Below are 26,109 nucleotides of genomic sequence, written 5' to 3'. Positions count from 1 at the left end.
TGATTTTGGTGCCTCCTCTAGGTAGATCTTAAAGAGTGTAGGGGCAAGTGTGCATCCCTGGCGTAGTCCCTTTGTCACCTCAAACTCTTGAGATAGTTGATTTCTCACTTTAACCATTGCCGTACATCCTTAGTAGAGGAGTCTGACAACTTTCACATAGCTCGGTGAGACACCATTATCAATTAGACTTGTCCATAGCTTGTTCTGTGGAACTGTGTCATAGGTTTTCTGGAGGTCTACAAAGACAAGGTGGTTTGTAAGGCCCCTTGCTGTCCTTTTCTCCACTAGGTTTTTGAGGGTAAATACTCCATCAGTACAGGAGCTACCAGATCTGAATCCATTTTGTTCTTCAGATTCAGTTATTTCTTCTTCTATCCTCTTTTTTAGGATTCGTCCATACACTCTCGCCATGGATGGCATCACACTAAGACCACGATAGTTTGCACAATTTCTCCTGTTGCCCTTCTTAAATATTGATGTAATTGTTGCCTTTTTCCACTCCTTTGGGGCTTCGTCACCTCTAAGGCATCTGTCAAAAATCACTGCCAATATCTCAAAGGGCATTTAGGACTTCCTTTGGGGTTATCGGTGGTATATCATCATTACTGATTTCAATGTCTGGTGGGTTCTCAGTGAATGCAGCTCTGTTCTCAGTTAGTAGTCCTTGGTAATGTTGTACCCATCCCTGTATGCTAATGAGGTTTATAGAATGCTGAACCCTGTTACCATATCCTTCGTGACCACGTACCAAATGACAGATTCTGGGAGGAAAACTTACGTTCACACCATAAATGCCTTGGTGAAGGTACAGATCCTTGACTGGCTCGTCCAGTCCCCCGGTACATCAAATTTGCTTGGGAGACATATACTTTAATTTCAGCCGCCAGGAAGCAGTACTAATTAACCGACACAGCATGTGCTATAAACAAGCCAATAAATTCCTCAAGGTGACATATGGAGCCTGTTCACTTCGACACCACAGCGAATTCGGTGGGTATATTCATGCCCCTATGGATAGATGGACGTCAATTCTGAACGGAACGAAACTTTATTCATTTAATATTCGTTATGCGACGAAAACAGTCACAGAGTTTGATAAATATCGGTCTAGTGCTTCATGGTGTAAAATGCTACATTTCTGTCAGTGTGTAAAGTACCTGAATGAGCAGTCTAGCAGTCAGGTGCTGATAGGAGGCTCTAGCGTACGTACTTAACGTCGGAATACTGTCTGTCATACGTTACTTGAAGTATAGAAATATCGTGACGGCGACGATGAGAGCGGCGAGCGAGACGGAGTAGCCGGTGAAGTAGAGCGTCGTGGCCACCTCGACGATGACCTCGTCGATCACCTCGACCACCTCCATCTTGGGCAGCATCGCCTCGCACGATGAGTAGTTGCTGTAGCTCGACCACGTGCCGTTCGAGTGGCACCACCGGCTCGCATTTTCTGCAACAGTAGACACGTGGATAGTGAGATAAAACAGCACGTCTTGTTCATCTGCGACGAAAATTCTGTTGGAAAACAAGAGGTGATAAACGCGAAGAAACCCAAAAATAATCGTGCTAGTGTATCGCTCCAATTAAAGGCAAATGTGCACATGCAAATGTTTGTTATCACATTTCACCAATCAACTAGGTTTGAGGGGCTTTTGAGGTCATCTTGAACATTTCGGCGAATATGCTGTTGATGAACACAACATCAAAGACAAACTTACTATTATGTTTTATGAAAAGAAAATCTTCCGGCGTGCATCTACTTACAACGAGCCTGTCATCAAAGGCTGTTGACAACAGAATGTGCAGTACCAGTTTCAACCGCAACAGCGGCAGTAGCTATAGGCTTGTTACAAACTTAACCTAGCAAAGCCTATTACCACACTTACTCTACTGTGAGACAGAATAGTCAATGCTGTCAAGGAAAAAGGAATCCAAACATCTGGTAGTGGCAGTGAAAGAGATCACATGAATTAACGCACAGTGATACGAGACACTTGGCAAAAACTGCAGTGCGCCATCAAGTCCAGACGCTGAGGAATACTGACGAACGGCATCATTCTGTTGCTGGATAATGCCTGCCCATAAGTTGACAAGACTGTTTCGACCACGCTGCAGACGTTTCGCTGGGAAGCCGTTACGGATCCTCCATACAGTCCCGATCTCTTCCCAGGCGATTTCCATGTTTTTAGAGTCCTGAAGAATGGCATCCCTGGCTGTCGATTTGCTTCGGAGAGGGGCACGACTCGGTACCACATGGTTCTGTACGCAGCAGCAAACATTTTTCCGTGAGTGCGGTGCCCATCTTGGCTCACAGTGGGACAAATGTATAAACAGTTATGTAGATTACTTTTTAAATAAAAAGCAATTTATTCACTTTTTCCATGTGTCTCATTTTAATTTTACTGCCCACACATAAAGAGGAATTCCACATGAAAAGGAAGATTTTGGATGCATCCTACCTCGGAACATAGCTGTATGAAGGAAAGTTGGTCACACTGTATTGCAAACTGCCTGACAACGAAGACGAATTTTACAATTAGTAACCTATATCTATTCGTCCTTTTGCCGAGCTTGTCGGTGGAATGCAAGTCAGTTTGATACTTTAAGATCGCAAATGGATGCCTCTTACTTCGATAGAACGAGTAGCAGTAACCATATGGTAAGAATATGAATACGTTTATCAAAGATGATTAACGAAAACAACATTTTCAATCATCCAATTTTTTCCTAATTTCGTTCGTTTGGTATTACACAATTTTATTTTTTTGTGTTCTACGCCATAATTGCAATAATTACTGTATTGTCACCCTAGATGACGTCAGTGTTTATGGCACTGTTCTTCTCTTAGATTCACTGATTAAAAGGTTATGCTGACATTGTAGAAAATTTTCAAAATACTCTGCTAAACAATCTTATTGCCTCTCTAGTGAAATACTCTGCTAAAATGAATTTTTCTTGAAACTTCCTTTCTGCCGGACCAAGACTCGAACTCGGGACCTTTGCCTTCCGCGGGCAAGCGCCCTAGCAACCGAGCTACCCAAGCACGTCTCATGACCCGTCCTCACAGCTTCACTTCTGCCAGTACCTCGTCTCCTACCTTCCAAACCTCACAGAAGCTCTTCTGCGAACCTTGCAGAACTAGCACTCCTGGAAGAAAGGATATTGCGGAGACATGGCTTAGCCACAGCCTAGGGGATGTTTCCAGAATGAGATTTTCACTCTGCAGCGGAATGTGAGCTGATATGAAACTTCCTGACAGGTTAAAACTGTGTGCCGGACCGAGACTCGAACTCGGGACCTTTGCAAATCGCGGGCAGGTGCTCTACCAACTGCAGAGTGAAAGTCTCATTCTGGAAACATTCCCTAGGTTATGGCTAAGCCATATCTCCGCAATATCCTTTCTTCCAAGAGTGCTAGTTCTGCAAGGTTTGCAGAAGAGCTTCTGTGAGGTTTGGAAGGTAGGAGACGAGGTACTAGCAGAATTGAAGCTGTGAGGAGGGGTCGTGAGTCTTGCTTTGGTAGCTCAGTTGGTAGAGCACTTGCCCGCGAAAGGCAAAGGTCCCGAGTTCAAGTCTCGGTTCGCCACACAGTTTTAATCTGTCAAGAAGTTTCATATCAGCGCACACTCCGCTGCAGAGTGAAAATCTCATTCTGAATTTTTCCTGCTTCTTCTACGCGATAAGTGTAGGACTGTGCACACATTAACTAGTTTCTGTATTCAACTGATGCGGACGGCTATCGGCCCCGGGGATCTTCGCGGACGGCTCCACCGCTTGCGGAACGCCTGGGCAACTGTGAAATGCCATAAAACAACGCGTGGCTACTAACCGCGCGTATAACACGGGGCACAGACCCCTCGCTTCAGTGTGTAGCGGGCCTCAGTGGTCCATGCTAACGTACGGTCGATGCTGAAAGGCCACAGAGAAATAAGCTGCGTTATCTACCAATAACAGGGTCAGGATGGATGCTAACGTTCCCCCATCACAGATATCTTGGACCACAGCTATTTTCATGGTGATGTTAGAGGCTTTCATGGGTGATGGAGAAGCGTGAGTGTATAAATTTGAGGTAAGGTACCCTGATCCAGAAACGCCCGTGCCGAAAATTAGAAGCAAAAATCATTCTGGTACCTCGGACAGTGAAATATATACACCGGTACTGTTGTTGCTAAGATTGTAGGGTAGATAACTTTCAGAGTTGTTAGTGTGAGCCAAAACAAAGAAAAAATATCTAGTAAATTTGGAATATAAAATGTATACTTTAAGAACTATGAGCCATTTTTTGTCTTCGCTACAGTGAAACTTATCTTCTACTGAACAAGGGCCCATAGGTCTTTAGGAAAGTATGTATTTTAGTGCCAATATGTAGTGGATTTTTTTTCTTGTTTTGGGCCACACTCCCTCCTCCAAAGATGTGGAAACCAAACAGGTTGCAGTAGAAGCTGTGCTTTACAGTATCGAAGATTAACAAACGCTCATAGGCCTTAAAATATGCCTTTTATGGCCCACATTTACTAGACTTTTTCCTTATTTTGATCCGTAATAATACCTCTGAAAGTTTCCCAGCCTACAGTCTTGGCAACAACACCAGCGGTACATTTGTTCCTCTGTCAGAGATATCAGACCAGTTTTCGGACATAACTTTCGACTCGATCGTTTCCGGACTAGCGTTCCTTACCTGCAATTGATACAGTTCCCTTCTCCAGCATCCCTGAAAAATTTTAACCGCATCGTGAAATCATTCCTTGGACTGCGTAGACCAGTAACTCTGCCACGTTAAGTTTTGAAGTCACATGAGAGAGCAAAAAGTTGAGATTCTGTCATTACATGCTATGCAAATTTGAGTAGTCATTTACAGTTTCTCTCATTTATAGCTGAAATCAAGCATTCACCTTAAGCATCCAATGGCCTGTTTGAGTTTTACAAATGCGGTAGTGGAGGTAAGGTAATTTTTTTTCCGAAATGCTCAATATTAATGCCATGATTATCGTTTCTTACACTTGGCTATGTGAAAAGGTGACTAAAAGTTTGAAACACTGTACCGGCAGTTTTTCCTACTTACGAATGACAGAATTACATTCCTTCTGTGAACTTCTGTTTTCGTTGCAGTGAGAGTTACGTAATACGCCGCTTCCACAGGAGTAGCACAAGAAATGTCAGTTTGGCAAAAAGCATTTAGTTTCCTGACTATTCCACAACAATACGCGTGAAATATTTTCTTATGGTTTTATAAGAAATGACTTCGGCTGCTGTTCATAATGTCCAGTTTTACACAAAATAGCTATGACTACTGAGTCTCATAGAACAAATGTCGAAGCAATATCAAGGAGCATAATATATTAGGAAACAGTTAACACATTTAGATCTGAAGACTAACATACTAGGGTTATTCAGAAAGTAAGAAACGATCGGTGGCGAAATGGAAACCACAGTGAAAATCCGATGAAGTTTTGCACAGGTGTGTTGGGAAGTGTCTCTAGTATGCCCGTCGATCGCGTTACGTCGTTCTTGTTAATTCTGAGCATACAGGGAGCACATAAAGATACCTAGAACAATAGTGTCTCCCACCGAGTACCAGGGCAAGGTGAGAAATTTTGCCTGAAGCTATGCATCCAACATTACGTAACTGTCGTGCGCTTTCTTCTTCAAGACAATTCTCAGCCGCATTCTGCAGGGGAATGAAGATGCTCCTGCCTCTTTTTCAATTGAAAATATTTGATTACCCACAATACAGCCCGTTATTGTCTCCCTCTGAGTTTCATCTCTGCTAACATGAACCGCTGGCTAATACGACAACAATTTGACACAGACAACGAACTGTAGGACAGCGTAGATAATTGGCCGAAAGCACTGGCGGCTGCCTTCTACGAGGGTTATTCCAAAAGTAAGGTCCGGTTATAAAAAAAAAATCAAAACTAAAATGTTTTTTCAAAAAAATTGTTTTATTTACATTCCTTACATCTTTATCTATTTTTCTACATAACTTCCATACTTATTTAAACATTTGTCACATCGTTCAACAAGCTTTTGAATGCCCATGTTATAGAAATCGGCCGCCTGTGACGATAACCAGTCCTTAACTGCTTCTTTCACTTCATCATCTGCGTCGAAGCGCTTGCCGCCGAGAAACTCCTTTAAGTAACGGAACAGGTGGAAATCACTTGGCGCCAGGTCCAGACTGTAAGGAGGATGGTCCATCTGTTCCCATCCAAATTTCTTGATCAGAGCTTGCGTTTCATTTGCAGTGTGGGGTCTGGCATTGTCATGCAACAACAAGATTCCAGACGACAAAAGACCACGTCGCTTATTCTGGATTGCACGTCGAAGTTTAGTCAGGGTAGCGCAGTAGGCGGCTTTATTAATCGTTGTTCCTCTCTCCATAAAGTCGACTAACAATACTCCACTTCTATCCCAGAACACAGTCGCCATAACCTTACGTGTTGAGATTGTCTGCTTTGCCTTGACCTTGACTGGCGATGACGTGTGACGCCATTGCATTGACTGACGTTTAGACTCTGGAGTGATGTGAGAAACCCATGTCTCATCCCCTGTGACAACATTGTCTAAAAGACTGTCACCTTCCTTATGATATCGCTCCAAAAAATCAAGAGCAAAAGCCATTCTTTTCATTCGTTGGGGCTCAGTAAGCAGCCTGGGAACCCAACGGGCACACAATTTGTGAAACTTCAAATGTTCAGACACAATTCTGTACAAAGTTGTTCTACTCACATTCGGAAAATGCATGTCTACGTCTGTAATAGTGAATCGGCGATCTTCACGAATTTTTTTGTCAACCGCATTGACCAAATCGTCCGAAATCACTGATGGTCGGCCACACCGTGGTTCATCGTGCACATTATCCCGTCCTTCATTAAAAGCTCGCACCCACTTGCGCACTTCACTGTCGCTCATTATGTTAGGACCGTACACTTCAGTAATCTGCCGATGGATTTCCGCCGCTGAATTGTTTCTTGCAGACAAAAACCGTATCACTGCCCTTACTTCACAATCGGCGGGCTGATCAATTGTCTTAAACATTGTAAAGTGACACTGTGAACTACACTCAGCAACAGTAACAAAGCGAATGGCGGCGTTTGACGCGCAAGGCTTGCCGGCAGTCGGCGCGCATGCGTGTTTTGTCAGTTGGCGCCAAATTTCAATAGTTACGGCGAATCGGACCTTACTTTTGGAATAACCCTCGTATAACGAGGATATTGGAAAGCTGGCACAATGCTATGACAAACGCCTAAGTCGGATCGGTGAATATGGAGATAAGTAGCTGGAAGCTAACTAACTGTTGCAAATAAAACAGTTTTGATTTTCACTGTGATTTCCATTTCGCGACCTATCGTTCCTTACTTTCCGAATAGCCCTCGTATTTTCTAATTTTCACCAGCTGCCACGGAACCCATACGTATTATAAAAATCTCCGCCTGAATTACTGGTCAGGTTTCCATCAAACGTCGTACACTTTTTACTTACTGCCTGGAAAGAATCGCTGTGGGTGTGAGAACCACCTACCGATCATAAGGGTGGGGGTGAAAAAGAAGTGTAGCCTACGATGCGTGAATATCCAGTATTTGAGGATGAAAGCACTTACACCCAAACCTCCAGATGTCAGACACTCAGATCGGTACCAAACGTTGTATGTCGTTAGAGTGTCAACCAAAACTCCGATTTAGTTCGTACTATGTGCTGTCATCCCGCAGAGCGGGCGTATACATTATTTGAAAGTAAAACTTGGTTTACGGAGCAGACGAAAAGCATAAAAGTAAGTAAGTAACCGTGCAGCTCTCGTTAATAAGTCGGCAGAGGCCTGGGTTCAAAAATAAAGACAATTTTTTTTACTCTATTATGTGAGAAAGTGTTATATGGGACAATATATTTACGATGTATGAAAGGGCTTTTTGGAATTCACATAAATTTTTTTCTTGATAGTCTACTTTCGCTTTGATTCTTTGAAAGTAGTAAACCTATAGATTGTATTTGTAGTTTCATAGAACATGTACAGTAATTCGAACAGAAAAATAAGGAAACACTTGCATCATAAGTGCGGAAGTAATAGCAAAAACCACAATAATACTAATAATAATAATAAAACTAATCGTAGTACTAATAAACAAATTAATAAGATCAATAGTAAATACATAAAGTTCAACTAACTAAGCGAAGACAGGCTGCCAACCAAATGAACATTGCTACAAACTCCGAAGAGTCTGTTTACACGTCACGAAAATGTTCAACTATATAACAGTTTCCACGTAAACAGTTAAAAAAAATTCCTCAAAAGTGGGATTTCAACACAGTACCATTCGTTTGACGATCGAACGCTTTACCAACTCAACCACGCGACATACGCAAACCAGTTATCCGCAGATACTCTTTTACTGTGCTCCGTAGTTCTGGTGTAACTTCTAATTACCTTTAATGCATGTTCTACTGGGCGACAGCGCACAGCACGAACTAAATCGGACTTTTGGTTGATACTCTGTGGACATACAACATTTGGTACCCATCTCAGTGTTTGACAGCTGGAGGTTTACGTGTTCCTGACTTGCAACAAACTTTACACATAATTTCAAACCGTTACGCAACTTTTCTCTCTGACAACCCCCACAAAATGGTGAAAGGGAAAAAGTTTATCGGTTACATCATTTTAAAACTACTACATGATGCATGGCGTATATATTTATTACTTCTTTGCTACTAACTCCACTGGCAACACTTTTGGCGTATAGTTTCCACATATGGTCCGCCTGCGTAGCTGAGTGGCCATGTGGAGTATCGGTTCGATTCCCGGTACTGTTAAGAGTGGTCTGGATTGCACTCAGCTTCGTGAGATCAACTGAGGAGCTACTCGACCGATTAGTAGTGGTAGCAATGTCAAGGAATCCGACAACAACCACGGGAGTGGTGTGCTCCATACACAAACCTCTATTCCGCATCTAATGACGCCATGGCAGAGAATGACCCGGTGGTCGGTCAGGCCCAGCTGCCTTGTTTAGGGCTATAAGAAGGAATTTTTCTTACCCAAGTACGCCGCTGAATGTACTTACAAAATTATATTATTGTACGACTCATAATTCAGGATATATGATATTACACACATTGAGCTGCGTTAAAACCGAACTGCCGTGTGGAATACGCTAGAAATACATGTAAAATGTATGTGAAGTATATTAAATATATGTGACACGTGAGTATGAGGGCAAAGATAAGGATAAAAAAAACTCCTCCAGAAACCTTGGATCAATTTCAGCCAAACTTGGTACACTTATTACTTACTATCCTGAAACAAACACTGTGGGGCCGCCTCCTAATGGGGTGGGGATGATGTGAAGAAAGAAGGGAGAAGGAAGATATAGACAGAAAAATAGGGGTAAGGAAGACATGGAGACAGATACGAGGGAGGACGAGATGAACGGGAGGGGTGGGGGACAAGGGGAGGCGCAGAGAAACGGAAGAGTAACAGATGGATAGGGAGAGGAGCGGCGGTGGAGTTGAACCGAGAAACTAAAGATAAGGAGATGGGGGAGTAGCTGATGGACATAAGAGAGGTGTGGAGGCTGTGGACTGAGACAGTGGGGAGAAGGAGATGAACACAGAGGAAGGCGGAGGAGATGGTCTAATGAAACTGGGATACATACATACCTGGGCAAGGCTGTGTACACAGTTACAATAGTTTATTGTAAAAGTTGATTAACTGTTTTCTATCTGAAGACAAATATACGTTCTTACTTTTCGCAATAAAGAAATACGCCATTAACTGTTTTCTGTCTGAAGACAAATATACGTTCTTACTTTTCGCAATAAAGAAATACGACAACGAAATTCTTACAATGTAATTTCTGACAAAAAGTCTATATTTGTAATTTTCATCAAAGTTTCTAGTGAAATCTTCCAAAGATTCCCATCTAAGTTTTCCAAGCACTTATGTTACGTTATACCAACCTGTTACGACTCTGTCAGCCCATCCCTAAACTCGATCGATCGATACCTGTGTCGTGCCTAAGGGACAAGGACTCCAAAAACTGGAACAGCAGACTAGAATGGGCCACAGTAAATGCTTCTTTGCAATTTTCCTTACGTGTTCACAACTATTTCACGGAAACCGCCCAAGAAATCTGTATTCCATTCACCTTAACGGATGACATTACGTGCTCGTCGCATTTCATATTGCTCCTTATAATTCCCGTAAATACTTAATACGATGTGACGTGCTAAAAACGTGCACCACTAGTCCTGTAATCACATACTATCGGATTCTTTCTCATTGTTAGAGGCACTGACTAGCATTTACCCACATTTAAACAAAGGTAGCATTGATTATAACAAGTGGAGATGTTGTCCAAGTCTCTCTGCATTTCATTATGGTCCTCCATCGAAAATGCTTTCCTACAGACTGCCGAATCGTCAGAAAACAGTCCTGCAGTGTTGCTGATGCCATATGATAAATTATTTACGTATACTGAGCACATTAGTGGTCCTTCTTCGCTTCGTTGGATACATCCGATGTTACCCTAGATTCTGTAGGTCATTCACATACCAGAATGCCGTATTGAACTTTGTTATTTAAATGTACGTCGAACCAATCGTACGTCTGGGAGTATATTTCGTATGATTACATTTTTAATACAAGTCGATGATGACGTACAGTATTCAAAGTTTCTCTGCACTTTAGGAATGTGGAATCTACTTGTCCACACGCATTTTCTGATTGCAAGATGTCACGTAATAATACAACTATCTATGTTTCACACAAGTGTTTTTCTTCTGAAACCGTATTGATTCTTTCTGAGAAGTTTCTTTTCCTCAAGGAACGTTATAACGTTTGAGCTCAGAATGTTCTCTACGATCCTGCAAAGAAGGATTTAACCGTTATTGTTCTGTCGTCCTGTGGATACCATCTTTTGCCCTCTTTTTAAATAGGACCACATGCAGTCCTGGAACTTCAAGCTGCTAGAAACAGACCGAGGGCCGTTAATATTTTCATCACAGAGTAGCAACAAATACAGTGCTATGGCTGCAAAGATGTGCTTCATTTATAGGTTTCTTCCATTCTGAAATCATACACTAACCATACCCCTTTCTCGCCAATGCAGTTGACGTTGCAGGAACTGATACAGGGCTTGAATAATTTTGTTTGCTTTAAAATTAGATACGAGTCTGCCGAACACTGTAAATATTTTTCCCCCAAATGCGCATACGATTGCACAATACACCAGCAAAGGCAACTGTAGTCAAAGTTTCTCTATATGCCCTTCATACAAGGCCAAACCGAGCACCAAAGAATTTCTTGCTGCGAGTATTCTTTGCACAACTCACTCTGTTGCTGGTGTTGATACTGACTCGTAACACATAGGACCATGGGGTGATCATTCACCAGACCCCGCCAGTATAGCGTCAGTTTACTAAATATAAGTCACTAGAGAATGATGTGAATGAAACACCTAGCACGTCAATAATTTTACTGACAAAATTAGGGACGACGAGGAAAGGCCTGTTCACTCGTTTGTAAGTGCACCGAGCTTTTGCCGGGTATGTTGGCCAATGTCACATCATGGAGGAGTCAGTCATTGCGTGACCGTTAATTATTAATAATTCCAGGTGATTGGTGATTGTAAATATAACGCTCCCCCTCCCCCTCCCCCCCCCCCCCCCCAAAAATCCCTATTTTCCGTACATGACCAGATTGCAGGGTACCGTCGCTGAAACTATGATCCGAGCCCCAAACGCACTTTGAGAATGTAGCGGCCACCATTTAAAATTTTGATACATAGTAGACACTTATTCCCGACAGAGCGGTTCAGGAACTCGACAAATATGATTTGAGACTTGTGACAACTGTTCTGTTCTAATCAGAGGAGGAAGGTTGCAGAGCGGATGGTGCAATGTGCTAATCATCAAAGCTAAATGGCTGCAGTATTCCCAAACTCCCGCAGAGAAATTTCCATTGAAGACATTCATGAACCATGTCCAAACTGCTACATCCTTAGTCTTCAGAGCACTCATTCAGGACATCACCAGGCTGGACACAGACAAAGCTTAATACAATACACGGTCGTAGAACCAAAGGAATGCAGGAAGCTACACTTAGTAAATCAACCAACGTAGTCCGGGGACTTAATCCTGAGTAGGAAGAATCCACGAATGAGGTTTCCCAAAGCTCAATCTTAGGTTAACTATTGTTCCTCATACATGTTAAAGATTTTCCGTCTAACACACAAAAAGTGGGCCCTTTTTTTGCAGATGACACTGGTTTCTTAATCAATCCAATCATACATACAGAAAAAGAAGAAATGGTAAACAATGTTCTTAAACGTGTAGTTGGCTGGTTTTCTGCAAACAGTGTCACCCTCAACTTTAAAAATACACATCAGAATCAGTTTGGACATCTATTGGAACTACACCAATGGTAAGTGTAACACACGGTGAAGAAATTATAAACAAGGTGACAACTTCAAACTTGTTAGGTGTCTACACTGATGAAAATTTAAACTGGCGAAAGTACATTTTGGAATTCTTAAAACAACTTAGTTCAGCCACATTTTTACTTACAATCATATTTTAAATATTTTCATTCAATAATGTCGTATGGAATAATGTCTTGGGTGACTCATCTTTAACAGAGAAAGAATTCAATGCTCAAATGCCTTCTGTAAAATTTATAAGTTATGCTCACTCACCATCATCTTGTAGAACGTAGGGATCTGTTTAACGAGTTGGGTATTTCAATATTGCTTCACAGTGTATTTATTCCTTCACGAAGTTTGCTGTCAGTAACCCACCAGAGTTCAAAAGGAACAATGATGCACATAATTGCAGTATTAGAAGGAAAAATAAGAGTCATTACTCCATATTAAGGTTGTCTTTAGCACAAAGAGGTGTGTACAAAGCTGAAATTAAAGTTACTGATAACGTATCCAGTCATACAAATGTCTAACAGACATACGGTCGCAGGTTCGAATCTAGCCTCGGGCGTGGATGTGTGTGGTGTCCTTACGTTAGTTAGGTTTATGGAGTTCTAAGTTCTGGGGGACTGATGACCTAAGAAGTTGTCCCATAGTGCTCAGAGTCATTTGAACCATTTTGTCTAACAGACAGCAGAGTAAAAGCTGAAATTTCTTTTAGGAGTGCTAGTTCTCCAAGGTTCGCAGGAGAGCTTCTGTAAAGTTTGGAAGGTAGGAGACGAGGTACCGGTAGAAGTGAAGCTGTGAGGACGGGGCGTGAGTCGTGCTTGGGTAGCTCAGTTGGTAGAGTACGTGAACGCGAAAGGCAAAGGTCCTGAGTTCGAGTCAAGGTCCGGCACACAGTTTTAATCTGCCAGGAAGTTTCATATCAGCGCACACTCCGGTGCAGAATGAAAATCTCATTCTGGAAACATCCCCAAGGCTGTGGGTAAGCCATGTCTCCGCAATATCCTTTCTTTCAGGAGTGTTAGTTCTGCAAGTTTCGCAGGAGAGCTTCTGTAAAGTATGTAAGGTAGGAGACGAGGTACTGGCATGAGTGAAGCTGTGAGGACGGGGCATGAGTCGTGCTTGGGTAGCTCAGTTGGTAGATCACTTGCCCCGAAAGGCAAAAGTGCCGAGTTCGAGTCTCGGTCCAGCACACAGTTTTAATCTGCCAGGAAGTTTCAAATTGAAAAGGTTTTCTCCATAACAAGTGCTCCTATTCCGCAGAACAATTTTTATTGCTGTAGTGCGCAAAAGGTGGTGGCCATGAATTACTAACTCACATCTGTAGATTAAAAAATTATTGGAAGTCAGCAAGCTGGCATATTTAAAAATTAACTAGCCATGTGAATGTAAAATCATTCGTTTCTCATAATTATGGTTTATCGTGCAAAGTGATCCATAGGACATGAAACTAACTATAACTAACTAACTAACTAAGAATTGGGTGCGTCGGCGCCGCTAGAGTCAGTCAAGATTGCAGTGGTCCTCCCAGCAACCACACCTACCAAGAGTGGGGTCCTAGGATCAGCAGTAACATAATTAATGACAAGTATCACTGGAGCAGCAGACCTCTGCGCTTTCAAGAAGCAGACGACGACGCCTCACGTCACCTGCATACATAACACACAATGTGGGTGTCCACAACAAGGTCATATGCCGACGATAAAAGTCTTTAGTTTGGTCTTCCGCTGACACCAATAAATTGCAGAGACGGCATCTCCGTCCATTCAGGACAACGAAAGACGAGGCAGCGTCTACTTTTTCCTACCGCCCTACGAGGACTCCCACCAACCATACAGGAACCTGCTTCGCTTAGTCGCCCCACCCAGATCATCACTATTCGGGATTTCCCACACATACGCGCGTTTTGTTGGTGGAGGGGTTGATAACTAGCAGTAATGAAGTAAGAGGCAAAATACAGTGAGTAATAACTGTAATTTAATAGTGTCTAAAAGTAGTAATTTACAAGAAAAACCAAGGTGCTGTAGTGTACACTGAAGATGCTTTGAAATAAAGCGAAATGTCTGTGGTCTAGATAAGAAACGTGTTACAGTCTCAAAAGATGGTATATAATTGTATAACTGCGACTGTGGGAAAAAGGAGGCCTAAAAACAATAAAGACAGCGTGTACAATAATTTTTAAGCGGAATTTTGCCTGCTAATTCGATAGAGCGGGCTCATATTAGTCTAGCACGATATTCTGTTTAGCAATGAATAATAACCAGCATTCCATCACTGACTATGTAAGCTGCCCTGACCCATGTTGACTATTACAGCCGTGTAGGAGCGCTAGTCCGTCGCTGCTAGAGTACTGATTATTCTTCACGGTTAACTGTCCTTGTTAATACATATAAACTCAATATCGCTGTAGACTAGTTTTTGAGCGCTCTACGCCGAAGAAAGGTGCATCGCGAAGGAATTATCCGAATGGGACAGAAATCGGTACGTGTAACACACATGTACACCAAAAAAAAAAAATGATTAAATGGTTCAAATGGCTCTGAGCACCATGGGACTGAACATCTGAGGTCATCAGTCCCCTAGACCTTAGAACAACTTAAACCTAACTAACCTAAGGACATCACACACATCCATGCCCGAGGCAGGATTCAAACCTGCGACCGCAGCGGTCGCGCGGTTCCAGACTGAAGCGCCTAGAACCGCTCAACCACCACGGGCGGCAAACAAAGAAAAAAAATATTACAATTGACAAACGAAGCAAGTCAGTAACGCGTTGACCCACCTCTGGCCCTTATGCGAGCAATTAATCGGCTTGGTACTGATTGAATGAGTTGTTGTATGTCCTCCTGAGGCATATCATGCCGAATTCTGTGCAATTGGCGTTAGATCGTGAAAATATCGAGCTGGTAGAGTGTCCTACCCATAATGTTCCAAACCCACTCAACTGGGAAGGGATCTGGCGACCTTGCAGGCCAATTTAGGGCTTGGAAAGCACGAAGACAGGCAGTAGAAACTCTCGCCGTGTGCGGAAGGACATTATGTTGGTGAAATGTAAGAGCAAGATGACTTGTCTTGAAGGGCAACAAAACGGTGCGTAGAATATCGATGACCTACCACTGTGGTGTAAAGCTGCTGCTATGGAATGAAACTGCCCCCAGACCATCAATCATGGTTGTCGGGCCACATTGCGGGCGACACTCAGACTTACTGCTGTCCAAGGCCTCTCCAGACACTTCTTCGCTGGTCGTCAGCGTCTGTAATCTCATTAACTGGAGTAGAATTGTCTTCAGTGGTGAGTACTGTTCCAAACTGAGGCTCGATGACCAACGAAAACGTCTGTGGAGAAGTCCCGGGCAGCGGTGGAATGCTAACCATCGTGTTGTCCGCCATGGATTCTAACAAGAAGTGACGGTCTGGGGTGCCATTTCTTTCCGTAGGAGGATCCCTTTGATTGTCATCCGCGACTCCCTTCCAGCACAGCTGTAGCCGACGATATACTACGCCCCGTTTTATTGCCATTTATGGCAAGCCATCCTTTGCCTACATTTCAGTACACGGTGAAAGCTATTGCTTATCCTCGTGCTTCCAAAATCCTGCCTCGGCTAGCGAAGTCATTCTATCTCTCCCCAATTGAAAATTTCTGGAGCATTATGGGCAGGACCCTCCAATCAGTTCGGCATTCTAATGACCTAATTTGCAAACTGGACAGAATTTTACACTATATTCCACAGGAGCGCATCGAGCAAGCCTTTCAATTAGTTCCAAGCTGAATAAATGCTTTCATTAGGGTCAAAGGTGGACCAGCACGTACTGGTCATTGCTCTATTTGTTAAGCTGGTTCTTTTGAATGAATATTTGAGTTTTTCTGAAATGTTAATCATTTGTTTGTATGTAAATGTACGACACATCTACTAGTTTCCGTCGCATTCGGATAATTCCTTCATGGTGGGCCGTTTTTGTCTTAGAGTGCAAATTTGTTTGTAATGGCAAGCATAACTGAGTTTTTCATTCACCCTGGGTGTCGCATGAAACATGTCATGAGCAGTATTTGTTTGGGTCACCCCCAGCTACGCAACACAAACACGAAATTAAAGGTATCTGGTGAAACACCAGAGAAAATTCGCCTGATTACTGTTACAAGAGACACAATTTTTTTCATTTATATTAATGGAATCTTACATCGGAATGTGTTGGTTTCTCTTTAAGAACTCATTGTATTGCTGTAGCCTCGCTGCCTGCCAGCAGACGACCGTTCCAGCATTGCAGGTTGATCTGTATTTTCTTCCTCTAAGAAAACTATGGTAAACAGGTGCTAATATACTCCTTAAGACTTTCTCCACTTAATATTACAAAAGCCAAAACGACAATAATAACATTAATAATCATGGAAAGTGAGACGTGAGAGAAAATGTAGAAATGAAGAGAAAAGGAGGAAAACGAACAAGAAATAGATATGCCACTAGTACTAAAGTGGTAAAAAGCAAAATAATTATGTTACTTTTTAGGTAATTTTGATCTCAGTGGCCGTGATATCCCACATCCAGTTTAGCTTTCCACATTAGCTTCTAGAATATCGTCGATCAGAAGTCAAGCCGACTGTCTACAAAACTGCTGCCAATTACACGAGCTGTGTGACAGGCATTGGAGAACAGGCCTCGCTGTAAGACTCGTCTTCAAATCCGAAAACTTGTTCATGGTTCACTGGAGGCTCTTCTCTTCGTCTGAAAAGTTCTCATCCTAGTATCGAGCCGTTCCCTTTCACCTCGGCTTGCCGTATCCCGCTGCCCTGAGCACGTGCAATCTGACCAGCACTCTCTTCTTAAGCAGTGTCTGAGAGAACAGCGCCTATTGTGTTCTGAAAGCTATAGACTTCGCATCACACTGTGCCTCGTCGACCAGAGTTTAACGAAAGTTCATAAAGCAAAACTTTCAACACGAGATCAAATTTTTAATTACAATAGTCAAAAGGAAATAAAACGCAAACCCATGCATGAAAAATGTGAAATGCCTAATATTCTAGTCTCTCATTTCTAAACGTAATGCAATCAAACCATTAAAATTTCAATCTCTTGTAAATATTTTACTACTAAGAATCAGACAATCTGTGATACTATCCAACGCTACGATAACATTATTACGTGACGGGGAAATGACTGATCTCTTTCTAGTTATCACATTATTTTTATATGACCCTCCGTTTCATTGTGGGAATATTTAATACAAATAACTTCAATTCCACTATTACCAAGTAAACGTAGGCTAAATGGACAACCATGGACATGAAAGAATATCTGCTGTGTGCCGCAGCTGTCACTCACCCCTGTCATCTATGGACGGTTTTGGATAGCGCCGATTTGCCATGCACGGTGTACTTTAACTACGGCGGCACGGAAACAGTCTGTTACTTAGACGTTTCGGAAATGCTTTGATCTCTGGCTCGAAAGCCAAAGATCATACCTTTTGGGTGTCAGATAAATCTCTCTGTTTCCGCATTACTGCACTGTATTCCGCGTTCACCCGAAAAGCTTTATATACGCTCCACTACTACTGCTGCCACCTGCCGTCTTTGAGTGGTTATTGGACGTCGAACATACGGAGGCCACTTGTCGCAATAGCCCTCGAAGTACAAAGTGGGGGATGGTAGGGGTACTTCGTGCCCAGCTTTTGAAGATTTTGTAATCTTCTCTGTTTTTTCATGTTTTAAAATTCTGAAAAAAGGTATTTATTCTCTTTAATTAAACTTTTTAACCAGATACCATAAGTGTTTCAGGTATTTCAGGTAAATTTAACCCAAACCTTTTGAAGACATTGTAATCTACTCTGCTTTTTCATGTGTTAAAATTCTGAGGAAAGGTATTTATTGTTTTTAATTAATACTTCTACCAGATACTATAAATGTTTTACATATTTTAGCTAAACTTAAGTTAAAGTCGTAGTAGTTGATGTCACTTTTCCAAATGAGTGTCATATTCAATTGTTTCAAGTTCAGGACCCTACTTACACGTCAGTACTTGTCTAAAAACATATTGTGAGTAAAATTAAACAGCAGTTAACGAAATTCGCATTTTAAATTAGTTTGTTCTGGCCATAGTACAGCTGGCAGTACATGCTGATGAAAGTGCTCTCATATTGATAAGAGTGTGCTAAACGATATTTTCTGGTTCTGGACCCTACTTACATATGAGTGCCTCTCTAAAAAATGTTCTTAATGTAAGTCAGTAACAATTTACGAATTCCACTTTTTTCAGATTTTCTTAGTGTGAGCATAAAGTATCCCTGTCGCCCCACCTCCCCCATCGTCTTTGTGACGCACGTTACGAAATATGCATTGGTATTGATAGTGCTATGGTGACCGTATCGTGCATTTTGTAGAAATAATATCACGGATCTTGTATGTGTTAACTGCTATATGTAAGAAACATAATTTGAATTACTCGAGACCGTATACAAGAAACAACAAGAAAATAAATGGCACTGCTTTCATTACTGAGGTACTAACACGTTGTGGTCGTATTATTGCGCGGAAGTTTCTCACCTATTAACTGCGACAATTTTCAGGCAACTACATCATTTCCTTCTATTGCCCAAAACATTTGTGCTGGTCACTTTTCCGGGACTGATCAGGACCTCCGCCGTTACTGCCAAGCAGTGCAACACTTGTACAAAAAATACTTTTTCTTTTTTTCAGTTCCAAAATTTTTTTTTTGCAGGACCAGCAACCTTTTTTAAAAATTCTGGTAGCGTTTATTGACAAATCCTATCACAAAAATGGTTCAAACGGCTCTGAGCACTATGGGACTTAACATTTGTGGTCATCAGTCCCCTAGAACTTAGAACACTTAAACCTAACTAACCTAAGGACATCACACACATCCATGCCCGAGGCAGGATTCGAACCTGCGACCGTAGCAGTCGCGCGGTTCCGGACTGAGCACCTAGAACCGCGAGACCACCGCGGCCGGCAATCCTATCACAGTTGCGGTGCCTATGTTTGGCGATTACCTTCGAACCAACTGTTTCATTCTCAATACTGAACTACTGAGGCTGCACTGAATGTGTCTGATCTTGATAACAAACACCAAAGTTGCTCTACACGCTTTAAAAGGTAATCGCAGATGACTGTCACAATCAATATGTGCCTACTTTGCATGTCAGAATCAAACTTGCTAGGTAGGTAGACTTATGTTGATTGCGACAGTCACCTGCGATTATTTTGTAAAGCGTTTGCTATTAAGATAAGACACATTCAGTGCAGCATCGCTAAGTCAGGCTTGAGAAAGAACAAGCTGGCTCGAAACTAGCCGCCAAACTTACGATGACGATGTCTGGTTTGTAGAGCGCTCAACTGCGCGGTTATCAGCGCCCGTACAAATTCCCAACCTTTGCTCAGCCCAATCTCGCCACTTTCATGAATGATGATGAAGCGATGGGGACAACACAAGCACCTAGTCATCTCGAGGTAGGTGAAAATCCCTGACCCCGCCGGAAATCGAACCCGGGGCCCCGTGCTCGGGAAGCGAAAAACGCGACCGCGAGACCACGAGCTGCGGACCCAAACATACGAGTATGTACTGCAACTGTGACAGGTTTCTTAAGAAAAGATTCACTATATACTTTTCAACTGAAAACGGAATAAAGGAATTAGGTTTAATACAGCTTAAAAAACGAGATCATCAGAGGAGCACGCCTTTCTCAGATTGTGGAAGTAGATAGGCCAGCTGTTTTTAGTAGGCAGCATCCCGGCATTTGCCGTAACTGGCGTTTGGAAACCATGGTAATCCTGAATCCGGATGGGAATGGTTCCTGTGACTCTGAGCTCTATGGGACTTAACATCTGAGGTCACGCGGTTCCAGACTGAAGCGCCTAGAACCGCTCGGCCACATCGGCCGGCTCCGGATGGGAATCTGAACCACAGTCTTCCCGAATGCCACTCTAGGTCTTACCACAGACCCACAAGTGGGTTTCCTGACTCGAGGTATGCAGCCTAATTATACGATCCTACAAGGCCAGGTGAATGCTTTGTCCACTCGGGCACTAGTCGCGTGGCGCCACTGACATCTGGAGTAACGTGGAGTATAGCTCTCTGTAACCCATCATTTCCACTCATCACAGTCGTGGAATCCCTAACAACCAACACGAGCAGCCATGTCACATAACAATAAACCACAGGTCGTGATACAGATAGAGTTGCATTCGGACACGATTTGGTAGGCGTTTCTCCTTGTTACAAGAGGCATAACAAGATCTTCCCTCCAACAGCTAGCACCTAAATTCAATTTCTGACTCGCTGCGTAATTTTCCTTTACACACAGCATGTAGATGGCGTTACTCCCGCGTAATCTGTGCGGTTGATCTGAAGTACTAATCAGTTGCATATTCAAGTTAGTGGTATACTATTGTCAATTTTGTGGTTGTTGCATGCGACCTGCACAATGCTGCAACTTGAAGAGCCGGCAAAGTACACTACTGGCCATTAACATTGCTACACCAAGAAGAAGTGCAAATGACAAACGGGTATTCATTGGACAAATATATTATACTAGAACAGACATGTGATTACATTTTCACGCAATTTGGGTGCATAGATCCAGAGAAATCAGAACAACCACCTCTGGCCGTAATAACGGCCTTGATACTCCTGGGCATTGAGTCAAACAGAGCTTGGATGGCGTGTACAGGTACAGCTGCCCATGCAGCTTCAACACGATACCACAGTTCATCAAGAGTAGTGACTGGCGTATTGTGACGAGCCAGTTGCTCGGACACCATTGGCCAGACGTTTTCAATTGGTGAGAGTTATGGAGAATGTGCTGGCCAGGGCAGCAGTCGAACATTTTCCGTATCCAGAAAGGCCCGTACAGGACCTGCAACATGCGGTCGTGCTTTATCCTGCAGAAATGTAGGGTTTCGCAGCGGTCGAATTGAGGGTAGAGCCACGGGTCGTAACACATCTGAAATGTAACGTCCACTGTTCAAAGTGCCGTCAATGCGAACAAGAGGTGACCGAGACGTGTAACCAATAGCACCCCATACCATCACGCCGGATGATACGCCAGTACGGCGATGACGGATACGCGCATCCAATGTGCGTTCACGGCAATGTCGCCAAACACGGATGCGACCATCGTGATGCTGTAAACAGAACCTGGTTTCAACCGAAAAAATGACGTTTTGCCATTCGTGCACCCAGGCCCGTCGTTGAGTACACCATCGCAGGCGCTCCTGTCTGTCATACAACGTCAATGGTAGCCGCAGCCACGGTCTCCGAGCTGATAGTCCATGCTGCTGCAAACGTCGTCAAACTGTTCGTGCAGATGGTTGTTGTCTTGCAAAGTCCGCATCTGTGGACTCAGGAATCGAGACGTGGCTGCACGATCCGTTACAGTCATGCGGATAAGATGCCTGTCATCTCGACTGCTACTTATAAGAGGCCGTCGGTATCCAGCACGGCGTTCCGTATTACCCTCCTGAACCCACCGATTCCATATTCTGCCAACAGTCATTGGATCTCGACCATCGCGAGCAGCAATGTCGCGATACCATAAACCGCAATCGCGATAGGCTACAATCCGACCTTTTCATAGTCGGAAACGTGATGGTGCGCATTTCTCCTCCTTACACGAGGTATCACAACAACGTTTCACCAGGCAACGCCGGTCAACTGCTGTTTGTGTATGAGAAATCGGTTGGAAACTTTCCTCATGTCAGCACGTTGTAGGTGTCGCCACCGGCGTCAACCTTGTATGAATGCTCTGAAAAGCTAATAATTTGCATATCACAGCATCTTCTTCCTGTCGGTTAAATTTCGCGTCAGTAGCACGTCATCTTCGTGGTGTACCAATTTTAATGGCCAGTAGCGTACTTTCTCGTTCCTTCCTCTCCTGCCCGTCCTTGGCTCACACCCTGTCCCGCATCATCGTGTGCCAGGCTCTGGGATGCAGGGTGCGTGCCGGCTGCAGACGGGCGCGCCCTCTCCGGGCGCGGCGGCGCCGGCTCCACGTGGTGACGTCACGGCGCCTGCCCCGCCCGCTACGCGCCGCTGCTACCAGATGGCCGCCGCGCTGCACAGTGGCCGCGTCATTGTCCTCCCCGTCCCACACCTGCCGCCCAATCGCGTAACGCGTAGGGGGACAGGCCGTGGGTCCGGAAGCAGTAAATCCGCGCGCCTAAGGCGCTCTGCGAGGCCTTTGTCGCGGACGGCCTCCGGCTGCGTAATGAGGAACTACGGCACTGGCTACGCGATTGGAAGCCCAGCGCCCAGTCTGATGGAAACTGCCCCGTCCCGTCCCGTCCATTCCCTTCCCAGCGGGCACCAACTCCGGTAACGTGGCTTTCGGCCAAGAGACAACGAAGGAAAGAGGTTAAGAAGTTACAGTTCTGGCATTGACGTCTATCACACTGCATCAGAGAGACACATCGTCAGTCTTACTAAATGAAAAATATCTTGTGAGAAACTAGTCGACACATGCGCACAGACACTCACAGACAGCACACACACACACTCACATACATCCACGCTTCTCCCGGAAATACTCCGTGTTGTTCACAGTCTGCACTAATGACAGAAGTACCTTCACTCGAACCATATGAAGTTCTTGAGGTAGGCAAGTGTAACGTGTGGAATTTGATAGGGCGGCGGTTCAAATCTCCAGCCAGACATCCGGGCTTGGGATTTACGTAATTACCATAAATCGCTAGATGAAAATGCTGGGATGGTTATTATGAAAGAGAACGGCCGATTTCATTACTCAACCTTCCCAAATCCGAGGTCATTCTATAACTGTTATGTTGATGCACCTTTCACTGCTACTCTGTCATGTGCAAGCTATTCACCTCCGAATAACTGCTGCACACCTATGTCGTTCTGAATCTGCTTGCTGTATTCATCCCCTGCTCTCCCTCTACGATTTATATCCCCCACATTTCCGTCTACTTCTAAACTGATGAGCATTTGATGTCTCAGAAAGTGTCCTACCAACCGAACTCTTCTTCTAGTCATATTGTGCAACACATTACTTTTCTCCCCAATTCTTTTCAGTACTTCCTCGTTAGTTACGTGATCTGCCTATTTAATCTCAAGCATTCTTCCGTTTAACCTCATTTCAAAAGCTTCAATCCTCTTCTTGTCCGAACTTTTTATCGTCCATGTTGAACTTCCACACGCGGCTACAGTCCACATACCCTTTCAGAAAAGACTTCCTAGCACATAAATCTATGAAACTTTCTGGCAGATTAAAACTGTGTGCCGGACCGAGACTCGAATTCGGGACCTTTGCCTTTCGCGGGCAAGTGCTCTACCAACTAAGTTACCCAAGCACGACTCACGCCCAGTCAACATTGTCAAAAGCTATTTCTAAGTTTACAAATGCTACAACCGTAGGTTTGCCTTTCCTTAACATGTGTTGTAAGAGAAGGCGTAGGGTCAGTGTTGCGTCCCGTGTCCCTACTTACGGTAAAGCAACTACAATCGATACAGCAGTTGGGCAGAACACCATTATCACATCACATCTACACAGCAGCTGACCAAAACAACAACAGCACCTACATAACTCTGTGTAAGGCCACCGTTGGCAGACACAAAAGTTTAACTTGTGACGTAATGTCACGCAGTAAGCCTGTGAACATGATAGGAATACTTACCACATATTCAACGCCGCTTTTGGTTGCTAACAACAATAATCAGTTTGTTGCTGAAACTCAGTTATTTTCGCGATTCGGCCACAACCTTGTCGTCAGAGTATCAGAAAAAGAGCTTAATTATAAAGTAATGCGTGCAGTAATAGCAGTCGAATCACTGATGCTCAACAGCACCAACGTTTTGGTTGATACCCCTTGGCATAGTACTGTGTATTACGTTGTTTTGTTTTATATTCTGACAAAGTATTAAATCAGAAACGCGCACATAGAAAATTTTTAATAGAAAACGGTTTGTAATTATTACCTACGAAGAAACAATGTTTGGGACGTTCTCAGAATCGATTAATGGGGTATTCCTACTGGTGACAGTCGCGTGAAAGTGTTGAATGGTAATTAATGGTATGCCGTACCATTACCCAGTAAGAAACTTCTGGTTCATTGACAGATTTTAGAGGACAATATTGGGGAATTAAGTTCTTATTTTTTAATTTAATTCACAAATATATGATCCAGTTTGGTGAAACAAATAGACCTGATGTAAGTTCATCAAATTCGATAAAGGCGTTTGTGAATAAGAAACGTATTTTTCAAAAAATCACGTGCTCCAACTCAACAATATCATATTTCATTAACTGTTTCCCCAGTGTTGACATTCGAAATTCATTTATATTGTAGGAGAGGTAAAACGTACAGGGTTTTCAAAGACATTCATCACATTCACAGTACTACATACTCTGTGTGAATAACGTAAAAATTGGGGTACGTTTTAACTTACGCCTAGAAACTTAAAGTTTACTCTGGCGCCAGTAGCCGATTGCTGGTCCATGTGTTTGCTGGGAACGGTCTGTCTGAGGACCCCTTGTTTTGCAATATATTTTGTTTTCTAACTTTTACAAATACGGGATCTTGGCAGACAGCAGAAGTAATTCGCTGCCTTAAGCAGCGCTGCAGAATACGATGGCAGCCAGTCGGAAGCTGGTCACATCGAAGGCAATGTTTGTGATCGGACCTTACGGCATAGTAGTGAGTAATGGTAGTAGAGAGAAGGATTGATTCAGTTGACAATTAAATATTGTTGAATCACTTATCTCGCCAATCACCGACAGGATGTGTTCGGGTCCTCTTCCTACGTCGTAGTCAGTCCCATCATACTCTCGAATTTTATTAACTTTTTGAAAGGAATTGTTTTATAATATTAAACTGTTACTGTTTTACGACGTTTGATAATAAACTAATCATAATGGCACCCCGGGGATTAGTTTAAGTAAATACGCTACCCGCTTGTCAACTTGCAATCACAGGTAGTCCGCTTGCATCTTCTGAAATATCCACTACACTACAAGAGCTGCTTCGAGGGGGCAACAATTACGAGATACTCACAGAAAACAGGTAGAAGGACATCCTACGTGCCCATTCGTTAAGATAATCCACGGAAAGATTGGTTTAACTAACGCAGTCTTGGATTGGAAGCCACGACCATTTACATTGTACCTCACCTATACCATACTCAGAAACTTTTATATCGGTTTAGTACAGTGAGGGGATTTTGCAGCCACCGTAATCTAGCTCGCTCGATCATTACCCAATACGTGTTTAGTAGTTATGACGATAATTCAGCAACAACAGGATTTAATCTGACACCTGGTAAGCTGCTTAAAGATCTCTAATTGCGATACTGGCCTCCATGGTCACTTGATCTCAAAGAATGTGACTGTTATTGACAGAGAAGTGTGAAACAACCCACCTATGTGTCTTCCCTTAGAAGAACTTTAGATAACTGCGACACTGCTTAGAAACACCAGTGAATCCATGAACTCCAGAAATGTTCACAAAAGTATAGAATGATTATCGTGCATCCTATAGAGGCGCATTGTACATTTGCGTGACGCGGAACATAAATGTAAAAAGTACGCGCTGGTTGTATATACAAATAAGTAAAACGTACTTTGAGATCGTTTTGAAAATGAAAACTTTGTACTCTTACGCGTTACAAGTAACCTCAAACTTATACCTTCTTTCATTTATAAGCTATCATTTTATTTGAAATAATATGCAACAT

General features: G+C 43.2%; 1 protein-coding gene across 3 annotated transcripts in view; it reads right to left on the bottom strand.

Moving 5' to 3' along the window:
- The window catches only part of LOC126475318 (diuretic hormone receptor-like), a 602,994-nt gene that overhangs the window by 126,159 nt on the left and 450,726 nt on the right, over positions 1–26,109 (bottom strand). For all 3 annotated transcript variants that reach the window (XR_007586700.1, XM_050103101.1, XM_050103100.1), the window contains exon 4: positions 1,243–1,447. Coding sequence is in view for 2 of the 3 variants with exons in the window: in XM_050103101.1 (XP_049959058.1) it covers positions 1,243–1,447 (205 nt within the window). In the remaining variant the exon portion in view is untranslated. The remainder of the gene's footprint in view (positions 1–1,242; positions 1,448–26,109) is intronic.

This window comes from Schistocerca serialis, chromosome 4, assembly GCF_023864345.2.
Source record: "Schistocerca serialis cubense isolate TAMUIC-IGC-003099 chromosome 4, iqSchSeri2.2, whole genome shotgun sequence".
Taxonomy (NCBI): domain Eukaryota; kingdom Metazoa; phylum Arthropoda; class Insecta; order Orthoptera; family Acrididae; genus Schistocerca; species Schistocerca serialis.
Note: the sequence above shows the minus strand (reverse complement) of the source record. Positions and strands in the feature narration are given on the sequence as shown.